The following is a 22,326-nucleotide window of genomic DNA, read 5'->3' on the forward strand; positions in this document are numbered from 1 at the left end:
GAGTGAGAGATAGGAGCTGTCAAGACTCAAGTGTCAAGCTGATTAAAGAGAGAGGAACAACCATAGGTGTTGGAGTGGCGGTCGGCGACGATCTCAGGCAGTCAAGCGGTCAACCGAATACCGAAGGGAGACGGGAAACCTTTGGCTTTGGGCTTTGGTTTTTGTTTCACACTTTCACTTTCACCGTTTGCCAATTTCCAGCCTCCTTGTTTGACTAACTAGTAACTAAAGTCTAACTATTTAATTTTACCATTTACCATCTTACTAATTGCCAGCCTCATAATATTATGGACCACCCATCGAAATTTAAAGGGTGTATCTTACATACCCCGAAAATTTTCCTCCTTATAAAACAAGGTTGAGCGGTAGCACGGGACCCCTTTCCCCGTAAGGTAGTTTCACCCCTGCTCACATTGGTTAGAGAGACAAACAGTGAACTTGGGCTAACTTAGAACCTTACCACCACACCGAGTAGAGATGGAGGTTTAGAAAGCAAGTAGTAGTGGTTGGTGGTCGCTATGGTGTCCGTTAATATTAGATAGACGAGACCATAATTTACTTTGATAAAAAAATTATAATTTAATGTTATTACCAATTTTGGCCTTCTCAACCTTCAAACATTCATACCTACATTTTCGCTCTTATGCTTCTTTTAGAATATATGATCATAAAACTAGAGGTGTCTTGTTTTCCAAAAGTCAAGTATCATTCTTTTGATGGTTAGATAATAAAAATAGAAGTCCAGAAAAACCTTTTTTCATGATTAATTTTAAATGAAAAAAACCATTGAACTTTTTAATGTTGAATGATTTAGTACCTGAACAATTTTGCTGAATAAATAAATCATCGAAAATTTAGAAATTCGTCATCAACGTCATTTTAACCCCGAAAAAACTATCTGTAATCAGTTGGAAAGGATTTATATAATAAAAAAATCTAAATTTAGTTTTATTGTTCCCAAACATTATGTCATTCAGACTGGTTCACATTCAACGCTGCCACCCCTCTTTGGCCTATCATTGTCCGGTCTTTGTCAACTTCTTTCTTAATCACCGTCCACCACCGTTGTTGCTCTGCCAACGATTTCCCTCTTTTTGATTGGTTTTTTTTCGATTCTCCCTATTTTTGATTTGTCTAGAAGAACTCTATTAAATTGTTATAAAAATGGAGAACTAACTGAAAGACCAAAAAAACTAAAAAAGGGAGATCGATGACAGGGACAACGACGACGATGGGCAGTATGGAGACAGATTGCAATAGGGCATCGAAGCATGGTGAGGGGGGAATGATGTCATTGTGTGCAAGGAGTATGAACGACGTAAGACTTGGGAACAGTAAAACTAATTAATGTTTTCTTTAACTCAAAACCCTTCCAGGTCGGTTACAAGTAGCTCTTTGGATTCAAATTATGTAGATAACCTATTTCTAAAAGTTCAATATTTTATTTTATATAAAGATTGTTCAGAAACTTAATATTTTAAAATGGGAATGTTTCATTCATTTATAAACTTTAAAGTTATAATTATTTAAAATACAAAAATTTATGGTCATAAAAACATGTCTAAAAAAGTTTGTCATCTTAAATTCTTTCCAAATATATAATTTCTGAAAATTCATTATTTGTCTTATTGTGATGATTTGTTAATGCATATATAATCAAAATTAAAAATATATCTTTTTAAAATGTTATAATATCATGTGCTTGAGCAATTTAAAAGAGTAAATTACAAATTTCGTTAATGTGGTTATATGAAAATCCTTTAAATAAAAATAATTACATCTATTGTTACTGTAGTTTTAATTTTCTTACGAATTGGATCCTTAGATCGAACTTTGTTTAAATCTACACTGCTGTTAACCCATCATCTAAGGGGAATCTCTGTCTTTTTAAATTGAGTTTTTTATACATAAGTTTTTTTTGTTTTATGTGGAAAGGAATCTATTTAAGATTATTTCTCTAATTAAATTACATAATTAGGTTGACCATAAAACTCTATATAAGTTCATGCGCTTAAGACCTCATTTTTCATTCAGTGATAAACATATGACAGGTAAAAATTGATCGTACCAATTTACGTATTTTAAGATATAATATCTCTAAATACTCTTTTCGTTATAACTCTAAGCAAGCCGAAGAGATGAACGCATCAACTGGGAACCAACACCATCAAATTAATATCGTGAATGCTTCACATAGTCAGCCATCACAATTACCACCATCAAATCTACCTCGTAGGGATCTACTTGATGGTAAGTTCTTTCTATCATATATGATTTTAAAGCAAGAAATCGGTCAAAATAGTCATTTCTCTCACAAATTGGTCTCATATTACATTATTTCTATCATATATGATTTTAGATAATTATCATATTACATTATTTAAATTTTTTACCATCTGATTTATATTTGTCAACATAATATATTAACGGTTATTTGTTTTAATTGTGTTATAAAATATTAGAATAGACTAATTTTTTAACATGTTATTTTTGGTTATTAATTTTAACTAGTTTATCAGCTAGTTTTTGCTAAACATTATAAATTTATATGTTATTTTACACGATGTTGTATTTGTTATAGGTATATATACTCGTCAGTCCGTGTTATATACATATGAATACACGATGTGTATAGATGTGTGGTGGTTATTAACCACGATTGGAACGATGTATATATATACTCGTTGATTCAGTTTTACTAGGCTTTATTCGATTTTACGATTGGATCGATGTATATATATACATGTATATATATATATATACACAAACAACACATGTACATGCATACATACGACATCAACACATAAAAATATGTATATATAACACATAAAAATGAGAAAATAAGAAAAATAGAAAAATCCCTCGCTGATCCCTCGCAGATCAGCGAGGGATCTGTGAGGGAATGTGAATTTTGTCATTTCCCTCGCTGATCCTTCGCTGATTTGCGAGGGATCAGCGAGGGAATTTGATTTTTTGCCATTTCCCTTGCTGATCCCTTGCTGATTTGCGAGGGAATGAGTTTTTTGGCAATTCCCTCGCTGATCTGCGAGGGATCAGCGAGGGAAACTTTCCCTCGCAGATTAGCAAGGGATCAGCGAGGGAATGAGGTTTTTTGGTATTTCCCTCGCTGATCTGCGAGGGATCAGCGAGGGAAACTTTCCCTCGCATATCAGCGAGGGATCAACTAAGGAATGAGTTTTTTGGCATTTCCCTCGTTGATCTGCGAGGGAAATTTTCCCTCGCTGATATTCGTCGCTGATACCTGGTTTTCTAGTAGTGACAACCTTTTCAGCTAGTTTTTCAAACATAACCTAAATTAACTCGAGTTGGATTAGGATTAGAAGCACTTCTATTTGTAGATAAGAGAAAATAATTTTTTATTGGAAATTGGCTCCATTTCTTGATAAATATAGTCTTAAGATTGATCAATGAGCTGAACCCCATGACTGAGTATGACCATGTTTACAATCCAATCGCTTCACAAAATCATCTATCATGAATCTATCTCGTCTAAATCTACTTGTAGGTAAGTCCTCTATCTTATAATGAGTTGTTACCATTTGGAATGGGTGTTTCACAATTCAAATCTAACAAGTGATTTCTAAGGTTCCTTCACATAGAAAATCAAGGATACAACAAACCCAACAACAAATGCAGATAACAATGATCTAAATGTTGCACAACGACTCTATCGAAAATAAACAATCCCACAAAATAGATAATAACAATATAAGTTAGAATCTACGTATATGACAGGTTCACAAAATATCAACACAAGAATTTAACGTGGTTCCACTATTGATGTGATAGTGTACGTCCATCAAAGAGAGAACAATAATTTTATTACCACCAAGGAGATTACAAATTGCTTGTACAAAGATCCTTAATTAGATCCAAGATCAACTAGCAAATGTTCTTGGAACTTCAAGAACACTCTCATCTCTCACACACATACATACACACACACACGCACACACATATATATAGGGGTTCAATTAAATGAGAACCACAAAAAGGTTACAACCTCTGTAAGAATCTATTTACAATTAAATTTTTACATGAATATTTTTCATCAAATGCTAGAATTAAAATATTGGTACACATATATTTGTTTCATAGTGTAATATTTTCACATGTATTTGTTTCACCATATGAATGATTTTTATATGTATTTTTCGTTTCACTAAGTGAATCAGAAAAAAAAGTTTCACATGAAATTTTTTTCATAAGTTGAACATAAACATATGTGAAGAATATGTTAAATCATAGCTTTTGATGAAGAAAAGTAATGTAAAAAATATTTTTATATCGGTTCTCATAGGTTTGCAACCTTTTTGTGGTTCTCATTTGACTATGTCTATATATATATATATATATATCAAAAGGATACTAGAAGGAAGTGTTGTGGTGTTGTATTTAGAGGAAGCTCAAGAAACCGGGGTGATTAAATGTTGGAGGCCAAATGTTGTATTAGTATACCAACATAAGAATAGTTACCAAGTCTTGGTAAGAGTAGGGAGCAAGCTACGTAGAGCAGTTGCCAAGTTCGGAGAAGAGTAGGGAGCAAGCTTCGTCTTGAGTAGTAAATAAGTTTCGATCTTTTGCTGATTTGGTCGAGTGCAACATCCATAAAAAAATGTAATATATAAATATTACAACACTCCACTATGCACGAGATCCCCGAAAGCGAAACTAATCCCAATCCAACAAATATGAGTTCTTATAATAGTTGATCATAACAAGTAGATAGCAAGTAAATTGGCATGAGGTAGCAAATTTCATTCCAACCATGACGAGCTTCGGCATGGCAATTACCCGTCAAAGTTACAAGCAAAAATATAATCTCAAATGCACAATCCACTTAAACAAGGTAGAGCAAAGCAAAGCAAATATCTAAAACACTTAACGAAGTAATTCCTTCAAAGATGTTGTTTTGTCACATGTGGTAATATCTACTCTCTATTGAAAAAAGTACCCGACGACACTAACACAAACGAAGCTGAATCAAATTTGAGCAATGCTCAAACTTAGCTAGCGGTAACGACTTAGTGAACATGTCAACAACATTGTAGTCTGTTAGGACTTCCTTAAAATAGACGACCTTCATTTCATGTAATCTAACAAGATATGCATCATGTACACTTATGTGTTTTTTTAAAATTGAAAGCCATATTATTTGTCAAATGGATGGCACTCTAATTATCACAGGAAAATGCATACAAAATGTTGCTCAAAACCTAAGTCATTCATTAATTATTTCAAATGGACAACTTCCTTTACAGACTCAACCGCCACAAAAAGTTCGGCTTCTATGGTTGACATTGTCACAATGGATTTTAACCGTGATCTCCAACTGATAGTTGTTCCATCCAAAGTAAAAACATAACCGGATGTGGACCTCTAACCTACTCGTTAACCTGCATAGTCAGAATCACAAAATTTTAACAATTTCACAGTCATTGTGCAAACAAAATATAAGACCATGTGTCTCAGTTCTATTCAAATATCAAAATGCCGTTTTAATGGCTACCCAATGTGATCGACCTGGATTCTCAAGAAACCGACTCACCATTCCTACACAATGAACGAGATTGGGACGAGTACACATCATGGCGTACATGAGACTCCCAATCGCACTAACATATGGAATCTTTGATATTTCGGTATTTCCTTTGTCATCCTTCATAAAATATTCATTTGTGATCTTGATGTGCTTTGGTAGCGGAGTGCTAGACGTCGTGGCACCATCAAGATCGAACCGCTTCAATATCATTTGGATATATGTCCTTTGTTAATCTAAATGTTTGAGAATTTATGTCCTAAACAATTTCCATGCCCAAAATCTTTTGTCCCACACTGAGATTCTTCATTTCAAATTCTTACTTCAACTTATCTTTCAGATTATCGCTATCTGAATGGTCCTTGAAAGTAATAAGCATGTCATCTACATAAAGAAGAAGATAAGTGAAAATACCATGGCTTTGTCTATGATAAACACAAACGTCTTTTTCATTTTGCTCAAACCCTAGAGTGAGCTTAAACAAATCAAACTTCTTATATCACTGACGAATAGACTGTTTATGTCAATAAAGGGACTTTTTGAGCTTACGTACATAATTTGGCTTTCCTTCGAAGATGAAGTCTTCGAGTTGCTTCATGTAAATAGTTTCATCCAAATCTCCTTGCACGAAGGTGTTGTTCACATCTAACTATTCTAGCTCCAAATCATGCATAGCCATGACAGCCAAAAGAGCACGAATAGATATTTGACATACAATAGGAGAAAAAAATATTGTCATACTCGATACCTTTCTAATGATCAAAGCTTTTACCAACGAGACAAGCCTTGTAACGATTGTCATCTTTGACATTGAAAAACCATTTCACAACCAATAGCATGGCTACCCTTTGGTAATGGACATAAGTCCCAAGTGTTATTTTTCGAGAGAGATTTCATTTCTTCCTACATGGATCCAAGCCATTTAGAACTGTGGATTGAGGCCAATGCCTCTTTTATATCAAACGGATCCTCTTGCCCTACATGTGAAACAAACATCAACTTATGTGTAAAGCTTATGTTGGAAAAATCCCAATCTCCATACTGTCAGGTGGTCGAATAGTTCCTTTGACTATGCTTGGTAGGTGCAATAATTGAGATTCTATCGCCTTGGTCTCCACCATCATTCATAATTTCTTGTTTAGAATCACTAGTTGAAGTAACTGGCAGTATAACTTTTTCAACATTGTTGGGTGACTTGAACTAATATTAAGAGTAGATAAACTGGGAATAAAAGGATTGTCTACTCTCTCCACATCATCGACAGTAGGAGCAATAACAGTAACAACTTTCAGATCTTGAGAGGACTGAGGGTCTTGTGACTTCAACATGACTAATTCATCAAATATTACATGACAAGAACAATCATTTTACAAGTTAAGGCATTCCAAATTTGTTAATCCTTAATATCATCTATATAGTCTAGCAAAGATCCTTTGGTGCCCTGTCTAAAGCAAGAACATAAAAAGGAAAACCAAATACATGTTTGTATTTCAGACGGATGTTTCTTTTACCTTTCAAACCTTTTCCAGAATATTTCCCTCGATAGCCGAACAAGGTATGTTGTTAATAACATGCATAGTGGTGTGAAGTGCTTTGGTCCAAAACAATTTAGAGAATCCCAATGTCGACAACATACATTGGACCTTTCCCAAAAAAGTCTTATTCATCTGCTCGACAACCCCATTAGACTGAGGGTCGTCGACTGTGTTGCAGTGATGGTGGATGCCTTTATGCAAACAAAGGTTACCACTAATAAATTCTCCACCGTTGTCAAATCTAAACACTTTCAACTTCTTGCCAATCTCAACTTATACTTGTACTAACCAAGTCTTGAATGTATCTTAGACATCTAACTTTAACTTTAAAACTTACACCCAAAGCTTTTATGAGAAATCATAAATAAACAAAACAAAGTATTTATCTCTACTGAGGGACGGAGTACTTAATGGTCCCAAATGTCTGTATGAACATAATTAAGGATTCATTTAGTGTTCTATTTTCTAGCCCCAAAAGAAACACGCATATGCTTTTCTTTGACACATCCTGAACAAAAATCAATGCTAGAAAGTTTGACGACTCTCATGAGATTTCTCTTGCGCAAAATCTTCAATATTTTCTCAGATGTGTGGCCCATATGAAGATGTCATAAGCGAGTAACGTCAAGATTAAGTGACTATCGACCACACACGATTCAGAAGAATAGTCTCCCCAATCAACTGAAAAAGATTATTCTTAGCCTACCTGGCTTTCATTACAATAGCACTCCCTCGGAAGATGCACAAACTCCTGTTTTCAATCTGAATCATGCAACCCACTTTGGACAGTTGCCCAATAGAGATCGATGAACGAGTCATGGATGGAACAAAGTTGAACTATTCAATGTCCGAATATACCCATCGAACATATTGATCTTTACAAACCGGTACCTTTAGTAACACACGAAGTACTGTTTCCTATATAAATACTATTACCTTCAACTTTTTCGAAGGTAGAGAAACAATCCTGAAATGATGTCATATAGAAAGATGCACCGATATCTAACACTCATGCATGAAACCTTGCGATGGTGTAACTATGGCAGAAAAGCCAACTTGCTCCTCTTCGGTTGCAACAGTTGATGATTTAGAGTTGTCTTTGTCTTTAAGGCTCAGACAATATTTCACCCAATAACCTGACTTGTGGCAATAATAACAATTATCATGTATTTTTTATTTCCCCTAAGAACTAGGTCGGTCGGACTAAGTGCACACACGCTTTCTTCCTCTTGAAAATTGTTGATCATCTCAGCCTCTTTCAGCAAATAGGCCTTAACTTTGATTTTTCTCCTTTGGATTGTTACTTATTCTCATTTGAATTCATTAATCTTCAGAAATCATTCATTTTTTCACATCAGAGAAAGAAAGATTTTCTCTTCCAAATATAAAACTGTTAGTGAATTGAGAATATTTCTCAAGGAAGGAATACGACAGGATCATAGCAAGTGCTTTTTCATCTTTAGCAAGAAGCGCATATGTTGCCTTCAACTTCGTAATAATATCTTTGAATCATTTCATATGAGTTTTAATTGTTGTTCCTTCTTATATTTTGAACAACAGACACGTTCGCATCAGAAACAATCTGCTGGTCAAAATTTTCTTGAGATATAAATTCTCAAGCTTGCTCCAAATACGTGCAACTTTCTTTTTAGACACAATATCACATATAACATTTTCTCTCATCGCTATCCGCAAAACTAGTAAATGCCCATGCTTTTATTTCCCTAGTCTTAAGTTCAGACATTTTAGGGTCTAACTCATATTTAGCAAATAATACGGGATGAAATCCATTCTTTCTAAGTACAACAGATGTTGTGAACTACCATTACCAAAGTCACCGTCCCCATTCCAAGTCTGTATATGAATCTCAGCCTCAAATAAATTCAATGTACCTTTTGATACAGTCTTTGGGTCTGGTTTGGGACCGATAGCAAATAGGTTTTCTACTTCAGCCATAGAGAAAAATATGTATGCAAACTAGCTTATGTTTATTTTCTACACAAACTCCAAATCCAGATCCGAAGCTCAGATACTGATTGTTAGGAATGGGTGTGTCACAATTCAAATCTAACAAGTGATTTTTAAGGTTCCATTAAATAGAAATCCAAGAACAAAAGTTACACAACAAATCGGACAAGAAATGTGGATAACAATGATCTAGATGTTACACAATGAACTCTATAAAAAATAAACAACCCCACAAAATAGATAATAACACTATATAATAGAATCTACCTATATGACAAGTTCACAAAATATTCACACAAGAATTTAATGTGGTTCCACTATCGATGTGATAGTGTACCTTTATCAAAGCGGGAGAGAGCAAAAAATTTATTACCACCAAGGAGATTACAAAGTTCTTGTACAAAAATCCTTAGATCCAACATCAACTAAGTAATCTTCAAGAATACCAAGAACATTTCGTATCTCACATATACTATATATATATGTATATATATATATATATCTCGAAATTATACTAGAAGGAAGTGTTGTGGTGTTATATCTAGAGGAAGCTCAAGAAACCAGGGTGATCAAATGTTGGTGGCTGAATGTGGTACTTATATACCAACGAAGAGTAGGTACCAAGTCTTGGAAAGAGTACGGAACAAGCTATGTAGAGTAGTGGCCAAGTAACATAGAAGAGTAAGGAGCAAGCTTTGTGTTGAGTAGTGACCTAGTTTCAAATTTTTATTGATTTGGTCGAGTGAAACATCCATAAACACATGTAATACATAAATATTACAACAGTTACCAAACCGGTTCCCATGGTACTTGATGTCATTTTGTTATTCAAATTGCTATCATATACATGCACTTCAATTTGCTAAAAAAATCATTGTTAATCAATAGTTTGTATGATATTTATCTTTAGGAAAGTTCTTTGTTTTCTTTTATATTCCATGTTCTCGAATACTCATTTCAAAGTTAACTTCAAATTTAATTCTCGTGGAGGATATATGAATAGCAACTTCCATGTGATGCACACTTGAAAAACCAATATATCTTTGGATGAATAAGTAATAACTTGATTTTGGAATTACTTGGAAGGAGGAGAAGACTTCAATGCAATTTGTGTTCCTTTGTATAAAGCGATAACAACCAACAATTTTGAAGCTGCTAAACTCATTCTTGACAAGCGTCCAGAGTTGGTACAGTTTAGCATCACTGAAAGTGGTGAAACAATAATTCATGCTGCAGTATTGGGAAAATCATGCTTGTTCGTGAAATATTTGATGAGTTTGATGACAAAGGAAGGCTTAAAACTTCTAAATGGAAATGGTGAAACAACCCTGTGCTTAGTAGCTAGAACAGGAAATGTTGAAATAGCCAAGACTTTGGTGGAAAAGAATGAGGGACTGATAGATATCCCTAATAGTCAAGGAAAGATGCCCCTCCAAGTGGCTGCTTTATATGGAAGGCATAATATGGTGGAGTATTTATATAAATCTTCTCAACAAATGATTGGTCAGTCCTGGACACATCAAAATCGGAGTTTGGTTTTTGAGAATTGCGTTGAGGCTAATCTATTTGGTAAGTGTTTGGATAAATGATTGGCCAGTCTAGGTCTATCAAACTTCGTTAAGAATATGTTTTGCTGCAATGGTTTGCACATAATATCACAATTATGTCGCCAATGGTTGCTTAGTTCTGTCACCTGTTTATCATAAATTTTTCTCATCAAGTGACTATCAAATGCTTTGTAGATGTCGCATTGCGAATAGTGAGCGACCTTCCCGAACTTGCTATAAATGGGAGTGTACTCAGATTATTGGCTCAAAAAACTCATGCATTTCTTCCTATAGAACGAAACCCTTTTCAAGAAGCCAACCATATAGGTAAGAATCTCAATTCCTTTGACTTGTATTATATTGTTTTCAGTTGTGCGCTCACAATATAACCCATAAGTACTTTTAATGCATCAACATTTTCAAATTGACTACTAGTTTTAATTAATTTGATTCCATTTAAACATAATTGTATGCTTTAATTGGCTAAAAGAATACAAGGAAGATGATATCTTCCAATTACTAAGAATCATGTTGAAAGAGATTGTGAATTTTCCCGAAGTTGTGGATTCACGACATAAGAAGAGGGCCACCTAAATTAAAATCATTCTTTGGTTTCTTAGTTTATTCAGTCATTCTCTTGCATAAGGACAAAGAAAGGGAGGCCTTGCTATTACTAAGGATCATTTTGAAAGAGATTATGAAATTGCCCAAGGCTGAAATTGATGATTTAATAAGAGGGCCACCCGAGGACGATACAAAGCAAAAATACCCTTCTCGATTATTATTTCTGGCTGTAGAAATGGGTAACACTGCATTTATAGTTGAGTTCATTCGACAATACCCACATCTGGCCCTCGAGCTAAATGATGATAACCACAGTATATTTCATGTTGCTGTCATGCATCGTCATGTGGGTATCTACAATCTATTATTGGAGAAAGACCACATCAGGGATTTAATCATTACTCTCGAAGACAAAAATGGCAACAACATTTTGCATTTAGTTGGGGAGTGTGCAAAGGGTAATAGACTACCAAACATCTCAGGATTGGGCATGCTAAAGGATCTAGAACTTCGGTGGTTTAAGGTACATATGTCTCTCAAAGCAACGTATACAAATTTAACTTTGTTACATATCTTTTCCCTTTCTTGGTGTGTTTTAAATCTATGGAAACATCTTCTCCAACTACAATTCCAAAACATTGTGTGCATTTTTCTTTCAGAAAACGAAGTTGGAATTCTGTTTATGTGTTGTAAAATCCAAATCAAAGATATAAATTTTTTTAAGTTGAAATATGGTATTAGACAAACTGAAAACATAAAGTACCCCAAGTTCAGCCATTGGTTATAAACTATTAATAATGACTAACAAAACCTGTGAAATTAGATTGATCGAAAATTTCCCCTTTCATGTAATATGACATGTTTGTAATGGATGATCCCATCATTGTTAATGATATAATCTTTGTGATGCTAGAGAGTGGAGAGTATACTCCCTGGTTATCTTTACAAACAGAAGAATGCAATTGGTCTGACACCCTACGAACTATTCGTCAAGAACCACAAAGATATTTTTTTCGAAGAGGAAAAGTTGATGAATGGAACAGCCAGCCAATTAATGGTGGTTGCAGCTCTTGTAGCCACCATCTCATTTGCAACGATATTTACATTTCCAGGCGGATACAGCCAAGAGGATACCGGTATTCCTATCTTCCTTCCAAAAACTATTTCCAAAATCTTCATAATATTCGATGGCTTGTCATTTTTATTATCGGCAACTTCAATTCTGATGGTCATAGCTTTCATTATGCTTGATCATCGTGGCCATAACGTAATGATTTCATCATCCCTGCAAATCAGATCTTCTATAGTTTTAGTTTATTATTCTATAGCAAGTATTATAATCACTTATCTTATAAGCCTTTTCATTCTTTATCAAAGCCATTCTCAATGGGTACCAATCTTAATCACCATTTTTGCTTTCATGTCATATATGGTTTTTGCCATCGCAATATTCGTAGTGGATCAACTTCCCTTTAAATCGTTGTCCTTTTAGACATTATTACCCTTTCCTCTCGATGAAATTCCATTTTGAATTGATGTATAATTGTATGGCTGTCAGCTGAATGTGGATGATTTTGGTGATGTATTTTGTAGAGGCATATCATGTCAAACATTTGTAATGTTTTAATTTAAGCATCCAAGTTCTTTGTCTATCCTTTTTGATTGTTTATACTTTATGTAAACTTTAATTGTTTATATCCTTTTTGATGGCCCTAATTTTGCTAAAAACACAACAAATGCAAAAGTAAGTTAACCCGCGCTAAAATGAAAATGTCAACATATCTTAACATATGTTAATGCACATCATATATACACTAATTAAACACTATTAACATGAAAATATTAACATACATTAAAACACGGTAACATGAAAATGTTAATACAAATTATCATATGTTAACATACATTATCATGAAAACACATACGTTTGTGTCCATATGTGAAACACCAAAAGACCAAAGTGCCACTTCTTTACAAAAACTCGCATCAATGTCGTTGGATAACAAGATGATCGGCAATGGCCATGGTTCCTTCAGTTCCCACAAAGTTTGAATTATTATCATAACCCAAACCTTATATAAATAGGGGCATGCTTAAATGAGAACGACAAAAAGATTAAGAAAGAGTGGGGAAAATGGATGAAAAAGTCTAACAATATGGATTAAAGAGAATAAAATGCAGTTTTTCACAATTGTTTGACTCCAACTTTGGTTATATTTCGCCGATTTTTTATTAAAAAATAGGACGGCAACTTTTTTTTGAAGTGGTTATAACTATATTTTTACTCACATCCATTGGATCATCTCATTTAGTTAACGTTTGTAATCTTCTCTCACGTTCTCAACATTTTGTCATTCTCATTTTAACCTCCCTCTATTTACATAGAGGGAGAGAGATAGAGGGAATATCTTTTGTTTCCAAAAAGAATATTGTCAACTTCTTGAACTCTTTGGACCAATAAGAATCATTCTTTAGTCATAGTTAGTTCAAATGTTAGAGTCCATGATTAAGGGTTCAAAGGTAATTTTCATTTGTAAGTTACTTCATTATATTAATAGGATGTAACAAAAAACAATTGCTTGTTTTTATGGATAATAATTATATCATCCATTTCAAGATTCTCAATGATTATGTTCAAATTCATTTGAATGATATTTCTTTGTTTCTGGTGTTCTCAATGATATGTTCATTAATGAATCATGTTCACATGATGTTGATGCATGAACCACAGACATTAATACACAAATAATTAGTCAAAGGTTCATTAGTGAACAATTTTTATAACTACTGACTTCTGCTACCTATCATATAAATGATCATCGTTGAACTAATAAACCGTTCATATGTGAACAAATAAAATATGATAGATATCGGTTTCAAAACGATGAAGGAGAGATCCACATGAACTGAAATTGGTGCATAATAAAAGCTTCTGAACTTTTCTAATTTTATCATGTTCACTATTGTTCATTTCGACATAGTACGCGTACATTTTACTACTATTACAAAAATGTCACTGATGTTTTAGTCCATAGATTGAATAAATTAAGTTCATGATTGGTTCACATGGTTAACACCAAATGTATGGTTAACAAATGAATCAGTCCCTATATATATATATATATATATATATATATATATAAAGAGAGAGAGAGAGAGAGAGAGAGAGAGATCGATCACGTGAGACCAAGTGGATTTCTTGAGATCCATGAGACCAATCTCTATTCATTAGATTAAAATCTATAGTTGATCTACGATGATGATTTGCACGGTGGTATTTTGTAATTTGTTTGACAATCGATGGCAATGTGGAAACCTGTATCTGTTGTCTTTTCAATTCGTCCAAATATTTTAAACCCTTTCAAACTTTCCAAGGTGATTTCTTTTCAAGATTCATGGGAGAACACTATCGACCACTGACTAATTCCACGACAAAGATCACCAAATTCTCGAAATCTACTCAACTATTTTGAACGTGATGAAAATCATCTTCAATATTGTCTGAAATAACCAAAAATTGTCGTATCTCGGTAAGGAACTAAAATTTTGGGTTTGACATTCAAAATTTTTTTAACTATTTGTAGGAGCCACACGTTTTTGTTTATTGTGTGTTAAATATTCTAATTCATGTGTATTCATTACTAAAATTAGGAATTTTTTCCCGCTAAAATAATGTTTTAGACGGTATTCTTTATTGACCAGTGACTTCTGAAATCAACTTTTGGAGCTAAGTGATAGTTTTGCTCTGTATTTTGAAGGAAGTTGCATTTTGTATGATATCTCTAGTGCATGTGTAATACCCCCAAATATCACATTTGCATATAATACATATTTCATTACATAGAAACATAGTTTACATCACATGGTCCCACTAGTACAAGGATTCTTATATGTACAAAATCTACATATGAAAAATTCAAAAACAAATCCTGTACTAACACATGTAATACAACATGTATCTTCAAAATAAACAATCTTAAACAGGTCTTCAAAAGCAGATAACAGGTTAGGAAAATAATCACATTTTCCCTTTCCCCTTATTATCCCTGGACGCCGCCATTCCTGCATCGCATATTTTAAAGACAGAAAATGAGGGTTAGACAAGAATGGTCTAATGAGTGAATCATTTCTTTGCAAAATGCAGAGTGATAAACACCAAAATATAATAAAACATCTTTGATCAGGAATATTTGCAATACAATCAAATAATGCAGTTCTCAATGACATATATAATAGGATATACTCAAGAATCTCAATTCTATTAATAAAATACATCTGCTTAAAGATCCAACGTTCCTAATATGAAACAAATATTGTAACCAAAACTTCTTTGAATCATCAGACCATTCCTTTGTAAATATTAACGAAAATATTTAGGCAATACTTGCCCTTTATGACAAACCATTTTCCCTTCTCAATAACATCTAAATTATTATTTCTAATAATAATAACATCTCTAATTCATCAGGTCACAAAGAAATGATGACTCAAAGTTATTAAATCCAATTAGTAACAATAACAAGAGTTATAATAATATCCACATATGACAATGCCACCCTTATTCCAAGTACACCTCTCCTTAATATGCCACCCTTATTCCTTCATCAAAACAGGGCCACTTATCAGAACAGACATAAGTCACCACGTCTGAAAGTACCCATTCCCAGTTCCAAGCCAGAACAGACAAAAGTCACCACGTCTGGGAGAACTACATCTTAAAATAAGTTTCGTACCAAAACAGACTTACGTCACCACGCTTGGTAGAAACAGTTTACAAAATCCAGTTCCATACCAAAACAGACTTATGTCACCACGCTTGGTTGGAACATATATTTTTATTTAAAAAGATATAAAATACCCTTTTTCATAATTCCATAGTTAAACCCAATAATAGACATTCTTAAATTATATAAATGTCTAAATTATTCAACACATAAAAATTATCAAATATAAGCCACCCGGACATGTTATCCAGATATACAATCCGGACAAGACTTGTCCCTTTTGTCCAATTTACTAGTCCGGACAACACATGGTTAATTAAAGACTAAATCGCATGACCTTAATCAATTTAAAACTAAACCGCATGACTCATGTCCGGTTTAAGGCAATCCGGACAATACACTTGTCCGATTTATAACTAGTTCGCATAACCTTTGAGTGATTTATGACTAAACCGAACAATGCTTGGTCGTATTCCTACTTCTCCGTTCAAAACCTTTGTCCGGTTTGCATAGTTCAAATTCTCACTAACACCCTAAATTGCACAACACTTAAGCGATTTATAGATAAATCGGATAACTCCTATCCGGTTTAAGAGTAATCCGGACAAGCCTTGCCCGGTTTATACTTAATCCGATCACCCCTTGTCCGAATAAACCAAATTGCACAAAACCAATTTTTTTAATAATAATACACAGTTCTTTCTATAGTAATAATCAAAGCTTTTATAAAAATGTATAAGCACTTTTGTAATATACATATATCCATATCGGTTTATACTTAATCCGATCACTTGTATAAGCCCTTTTGTAATATGCATATATCCATATGCATAAAAATACACATACTCACGTATTTAACCCATGTAAGCATGTATCCACATACACAATTAATTCACATAATAAATACCTTGGGTAATAACCAGAACCCGGTTATCACATTATCCACCCACTCAAAAGAATTTCGTCTCGGAATTCCTTTAATCAAAGAGCCATGGATAATCTGCTCTCATTTTTTATTTCAATTCCCAAGTTGCATCTGGTCCTTTGTGAAACTTCCACTGTACTTTAACCAGACTGATTTCCTTGTTTCTCAACACTCTGATCTTTCTGTCAATTACGGCTTCTGGTGTTTCCACAAAGTTCAGTTTACTGTCCAGTTTGACCTCTGGTAATGGTACAACGAGACTCGGATCAACTAAACATTTCCGTAAATTTGATATATGGAAGGTATTATGAATCAAACTAAGCTCTTCTGGCAGCTCTAACTGATATGCTACTGGCCCAATTCGCTTACATATTCTGAACGGCCCAACATACCTCGGACTGAGCTTACCCTTCTTTCCAAATCTGATGACACCCTTCCAYGGCGAAACTTTYAACATCACAAAATCACCTAYAYCAAATTCAATCGGCTTTCGACGATTATAAGCATAACTTTTCTGGCGATCTTGTGCTGTTTTGATTCTTTCTCGGATCTGTTCAATCTTCTCAGAACTTTCTTGAGCAATCTCAGGACCCGTTAACTGCTTCTCACCTACTTCGTTCCAACACAACGGCGTTCGACATTTACGTCCATACAATACTTCATATGGTGCCGCTTGAATGCTGGAATGGTAACTGTTGTTATACGCAAACTCTATTAGTGGTAAGTGATCTTCCACGATCCCCCGAAGTCAATGATACAGCTTCTGAACATATCTTCGAGAGTCTGGATAGTTCTTTCACTTTGCCCGTCTGTTTGCGGATGATAGGCTGTACTTAACCGAATTTTAGACCCCGGAGCTTTCTACAAACTCTCCCAAAACTTTGAGGTGAAACGGATATCTCTATCAGAAACAATAGATAGTGGAACATCGTGCCTGGTTACAATTTCTTTGATATAAATTTCTGCTAGCTTTTCTAAAGAGTATCCCTCTCTTATAGATAGAAAATGCGCTGACTTAGATAGACGATCAATAATTACCCAGATCACGTCATACCCCTTGGGAGTTCGAGGTAACCTCATTGTTGGTTCGAGTATGCACGTTATTGTTGTATTCAAGTTCTCCATATTTTACATGTTTTGTAATAGTGTAGTTTTATTCCTTCCTTAGTATAAATAGTAATTTCTTTTGTAATTGTCATTAAGCAAGTCATTAGCAATTGTAATCTGAAATTAGCCTTGTAATTTCTCTCTCAATCAATCAAGAGACTCTTGATGATCTACTCTCTCTTCATCTTATTTCTTGAAGATCTTAATCATGTTTGTATGATTTTGGGAATTTCAATTGGTATCAGAGCAGACTGCAGCATTTTGATTAGAGGATTAAACAAATTTACACGAATTTTAGTGGATTGTTCATCGATTTTATTTGCATCGCTAGATTTGCAATCTGATTTTGAACAAGTTTGATTTACAATATTTTTAATTTTAAACAAGTTTTGAACCTGGTTTGATCGATTTTTGAGTTTTTCAAATACTGTTGAATGTTCTTCAAAATTCATAAATTTTCATATTTTTGATCCAAAATTTTGGTTAAAGAGTGTGAAATTTGTGTTTTTGATTGAGTTTTAGTCCGATTAAAGCTTGTATGATTTATACTTGTATTTTTTTCTGTGTGAATTGAATTTGATCGGATTAGAATAAACCGGTCAAGTCATGATCGGATTAAGAGGTAAATCGTTCGACCCTTATGCGGATAGTTGAGCGATTTAAATAAATCCCTTAGTAAGTCATTTGTGCTTTGTGCGGATATTTGAGCGATTAAGGAAATTCGCTTAACAGGTTTGTTTTTTTTGTGCGATTTATTGTGCAATTTACCAGGTTAAGGCTTAGCGATTTATTCTTGTTGAATCTTTTGAATGATCGTACTTTGACTTTGACTTTTTTGGACATATTTTTGAACGAATTTTGACTTTGTTTTGTGATCGATTTAATTCGTTGACTTTTTAAACAAATTGATTTTAAGCGAACTTATACGTATTTTAACTAGTTGACTTAGTTGACCTTGACTAGTTGACTTGTTGACTTTTTGCGTCCGATTCTCATTTTGGAATTTTGACTAAGTGTTGAAAACTTCCGATTTGAGATTTTTAATCAAAATTGATTTGTGTGCCTTATCCGTATTGATTTTGCATTATCCGTATAATGTTTGCTTAATTGTCTATTTTTTTGGCTAAGTGTTGCTAAGTGTGCGATTTGTTGTCGGACTTCTAATCCAAATAACTTTGTTTGTTGAATAATCTGTTGTCCGGACTTCTAATTCGGATGAGCTTGACCGGATTCCTAATCCGGATGAGCTTGACCGGATTCCTAATCCGGATAAGCTTGAGTGCTTAATTTTTCTAAGTGTTGAATAAGTGCATATTCATTTTGAGATTTATCAGATATATTTTTTGTATACTGATCCTTTAATACAAACTTTGAACTGCAGTTGATCTTATATCATACGAACTGATAAAATGAGTTCAAGGGAAGCAATGGCTATTGGTACTGATACCAAGCCACMWKTGYTRTTTCGTGGAGACTATAATCAATGGAGAGATAGATTTCTGAATTTCATAGAGAGAATGAAGGAAGGAGATCTGATTATGGAATCTCTGATGGAAGGCCCTGTTATATACTACAGAGAGATACCTGCTATTTCAGAACAAGGCATACTTGCTCAGACTGTTATTAAAGAAAAATTTCGATATTCAGCTCAAGAAAGAGAAAGAGCCCATGTTGATGTGCTTCGCAAGTCCTACATGATGCAAGCACTGGCCAATGACATCTACACCAGCATTGACAGTCATAAAGCATCTGGTCACAGCATGTGGCTTCAAATTGAAAAGATGATGATGGGTTCAAAAGTTGGAACTCAGTTGAAAATTGTTAAACCCCTAATTGATAAAGTGAAAAAGTAATGAAAAACAATAAGTGATGAAGAACCAGAAGACCGATGAAGACATCAAGGCAGAATTGGCTAAGTCTGGAGAACAACCAGAGGGCCGATGGACAACCAGGGATGCGATGGAAAGAGCATCTTCATCACCCCTCTGGTTAACAACACTTAGAGAATTCTTCAGCAATTCATCAAGAAGCATACGATGAAGATTTAAAGATAARGATGATTCATCAWACCATGAAAGACAGYTGGAGATGACAAATCAACAGCTAGACTTTGAGTTTATCTTAATATTAAAGCTTATCCATAGATTAGATAAACATTATCTGTTAATAGAAGATTAGCTAAAAAGTCTCAATAGATAGTTATCTTCTAATTAGCTTTCTAGTATAAATAGGTGATTAGGCCTATTGTAAACAATGTCGCTTTTACGTTTTTATTATTAATAAAAGTGAAACCTTTGACGCTCAAGATTGTTCTTAATTATTTTATAATTCATTCTTGAGTGTTCATCACTTTCTCCATTAAAACACTATAATTTGGTTATTCTTAACTAGATTATTAGTGTTATTGAGAGATCTGGGATCAACAATTGGTATCAGAGCAAATTGATTGATTTTCCAATCAAAACGATCATCTAAAATCTCTCAATTTTTTTTCAAAACGTAAAATCTTTCTCTTCAAAAATTCTCAATGGCCAACTGGAATTCTGCATATAGTGTTGGCTCCCTCACCAAGCCTCCAACTCTTCAACGAGAAGAATACCCACAATGGAAGATCAGAATGGTGAATTTCTTGGAAGGAATGGACAGGAACCTCCTGCGATCTGTAATGGAGGGTCCTTACATTCCACAAACTATTGTCCCAAGAGTTCCAGGAACAAACACCACAGTTGAAATTCCTGCCTACTATATGCCCAAGGAAGAAAAGAATTGGGTTGAAGACGACAAAGAAAAGGTAGAGACAGATAAGAAGGCCAAACGATTGATAATCATGGCCATACCCAATGAAATCTTCCAATCCCTCGATGCATGTTCCACAGCCAAGGAACTATGGGATGAACTGGCAAGCCAACTRGAAGGAGGAGCAAAAACGAAGAAAAATCGTAGAGCACAATGTCTCAACGAATACACAAATTTCAAGGTCCTTCCTGATGAACCAATCCAGAAGACCTATGACTGTTTCAACACATTGATCAATCAATGTCGTCGAAACGATACCTCCAGAACTAAGGAAGAAAACGTCGTCTTATTCCTAAAAAGTCTTGGCGATGAATGGACTCAGCTATCTATGTCCCTTCAAGCAAACCAGGACCTAGACGGCTGGTCACTTCATGACCTGTATGGAACGCTTGCAGCACAAGAGAACGACATAATGAAGAAAAAGGTATCCATCGGTGGACCCCTCGCTCTTGTTGCCGATGAAAAGGAAATATCAAGGACCGCAACCAAAGAACAAAAGAAGAAAGACAAGAAAGCATTGGTGGTAGAATCAGAATCTGAAGAAGAAACTTCTGAATCAGATGATGAAATTAAAGCTTTTGCCAAATCTTTGGCATTAGTTACAAAGCAGTTCCAGAAAAAGTTCATCAAGAAACCTTATGAACGAAAAGAGTTCAAGAGGGAAAGGTACCAGCCGTCATATGAAAGGAAGCCATCAAAATTTCATCAGAGGGATGATAGAAGAGATGGAAGAGAAGCAAGGGACGAAAGAGGAGAAGATAGAAGAGACGAGAGGAAAGAGAACAAGGATGGAAGGAAAAATGACCTTCGATGCTTCAGGTGCGGAAAACTCGGTCATTTTTCCAAAGAATGCAGAGGACGATTGGTACAGGATGCTGACTATTATAAGAACAAATACAAATATAATTCTAGAGAGCGAAGCCTGATGGCTGAGAAAGAAAATTGGGTGTCTGATTCTTCATCAGATGATGAAGACAAAGCACTCATCTGTTTGATGGCCACGTCCAATGCAGAATCTGCCTCCAACTCTGATGATCAGGTATGTGAGTCTACTTCCAATGAAACCAACTCTGCCCCATCAGAGTTAGAGTTAAGGGTAATAAAACTTTCAGAGGATTTCTTTAAATTAAAAGAAAATTTAAATTTTGAAAAATCCGAAAGAGTAAAAGCGGAAAAAGAAGCAAGTTTTTACAAAAGAGAAACTGACATTCTAACCGAAGAAAAAGCCGAACTCACAAAGGAAAAGACTCGCATCAGCACTCTTAAGAAATCAGAGGAAGAAAAACTTCTGAAACTAAACAAACGAATAACTAAGGACCTAGAAAAGAAAACTAAGGCCTTAAAGGAATCCGAGGCGGAGAGACTAAACTCAGTTGCTCTTAAAGATTTCTTTCAAAAAGAGCGGGAAATGCTTCACCAGAAGCTTCAAACCAATGAACTTCTAATGAAGAAGTACAAAGATGCCCAAGATGTTTATGAAAAATTAAATGGTCAAACGGACACTCAAGGGATTGGATTCAATGAATTGGACTCTTTCATCGAATCAAAGAAATCCACCCTTGAATCCACTTTCAAACTTGGATGCATTCAAAAACCCGAC

At 34.5% G+C, this 22,326-nt stretch overlaps 1 protein-coding gene across 1 annotated transcript in view; it reads left to right on the forward strand.

Moving 5' to 3' along the window:
* The first annotated feature begins 2,138 nt into the window (after positions 1-2,138).
* Positions 2,139-22,326, forward strand: part of LOC112515211 — a 53,140-nt gene continuing 32,952 nt past the window's right edge. The window contains exons 1-5 of the mRNA XM_025121881.1: positions 2,139-2,250; positions 10,150-10,632; positions 10,806-10,937; positions 11,240-11,697; positions 12,088-12,310. Of these exons, the coding sequence (XP_024977649.1) occupies positions 2,139-2,250; positions 10,150-10,632; positions 10,806-10,937; positions 11,240-11,697; positions 12,088-12,310 (1,408 nt within the window). The remainder of the gene's footprint in view (positions 2,251-10,149; positions 10,633-10,805; positions 10,938-11,239; positions 11,698-12,087; positions 12,311-22,326) is intronic.

The sequence above is a fragment of the Cynara cardunculus genome (genome assembly GCF_001531365.2).
Source record: "Cynara cardunculus var. scolymus isolate 2C chromosome LG 7, CcrdV1, whole genome shotgun sequence".
In the NCBI taxonomy this organism is placed as follows: domain Eukaryota; kingdom Viridiplantae; phylum Streptophyta; class Magnoliopsida; order Asterales; family Asteraceae; genus Cynara; species Cynara cardunculus.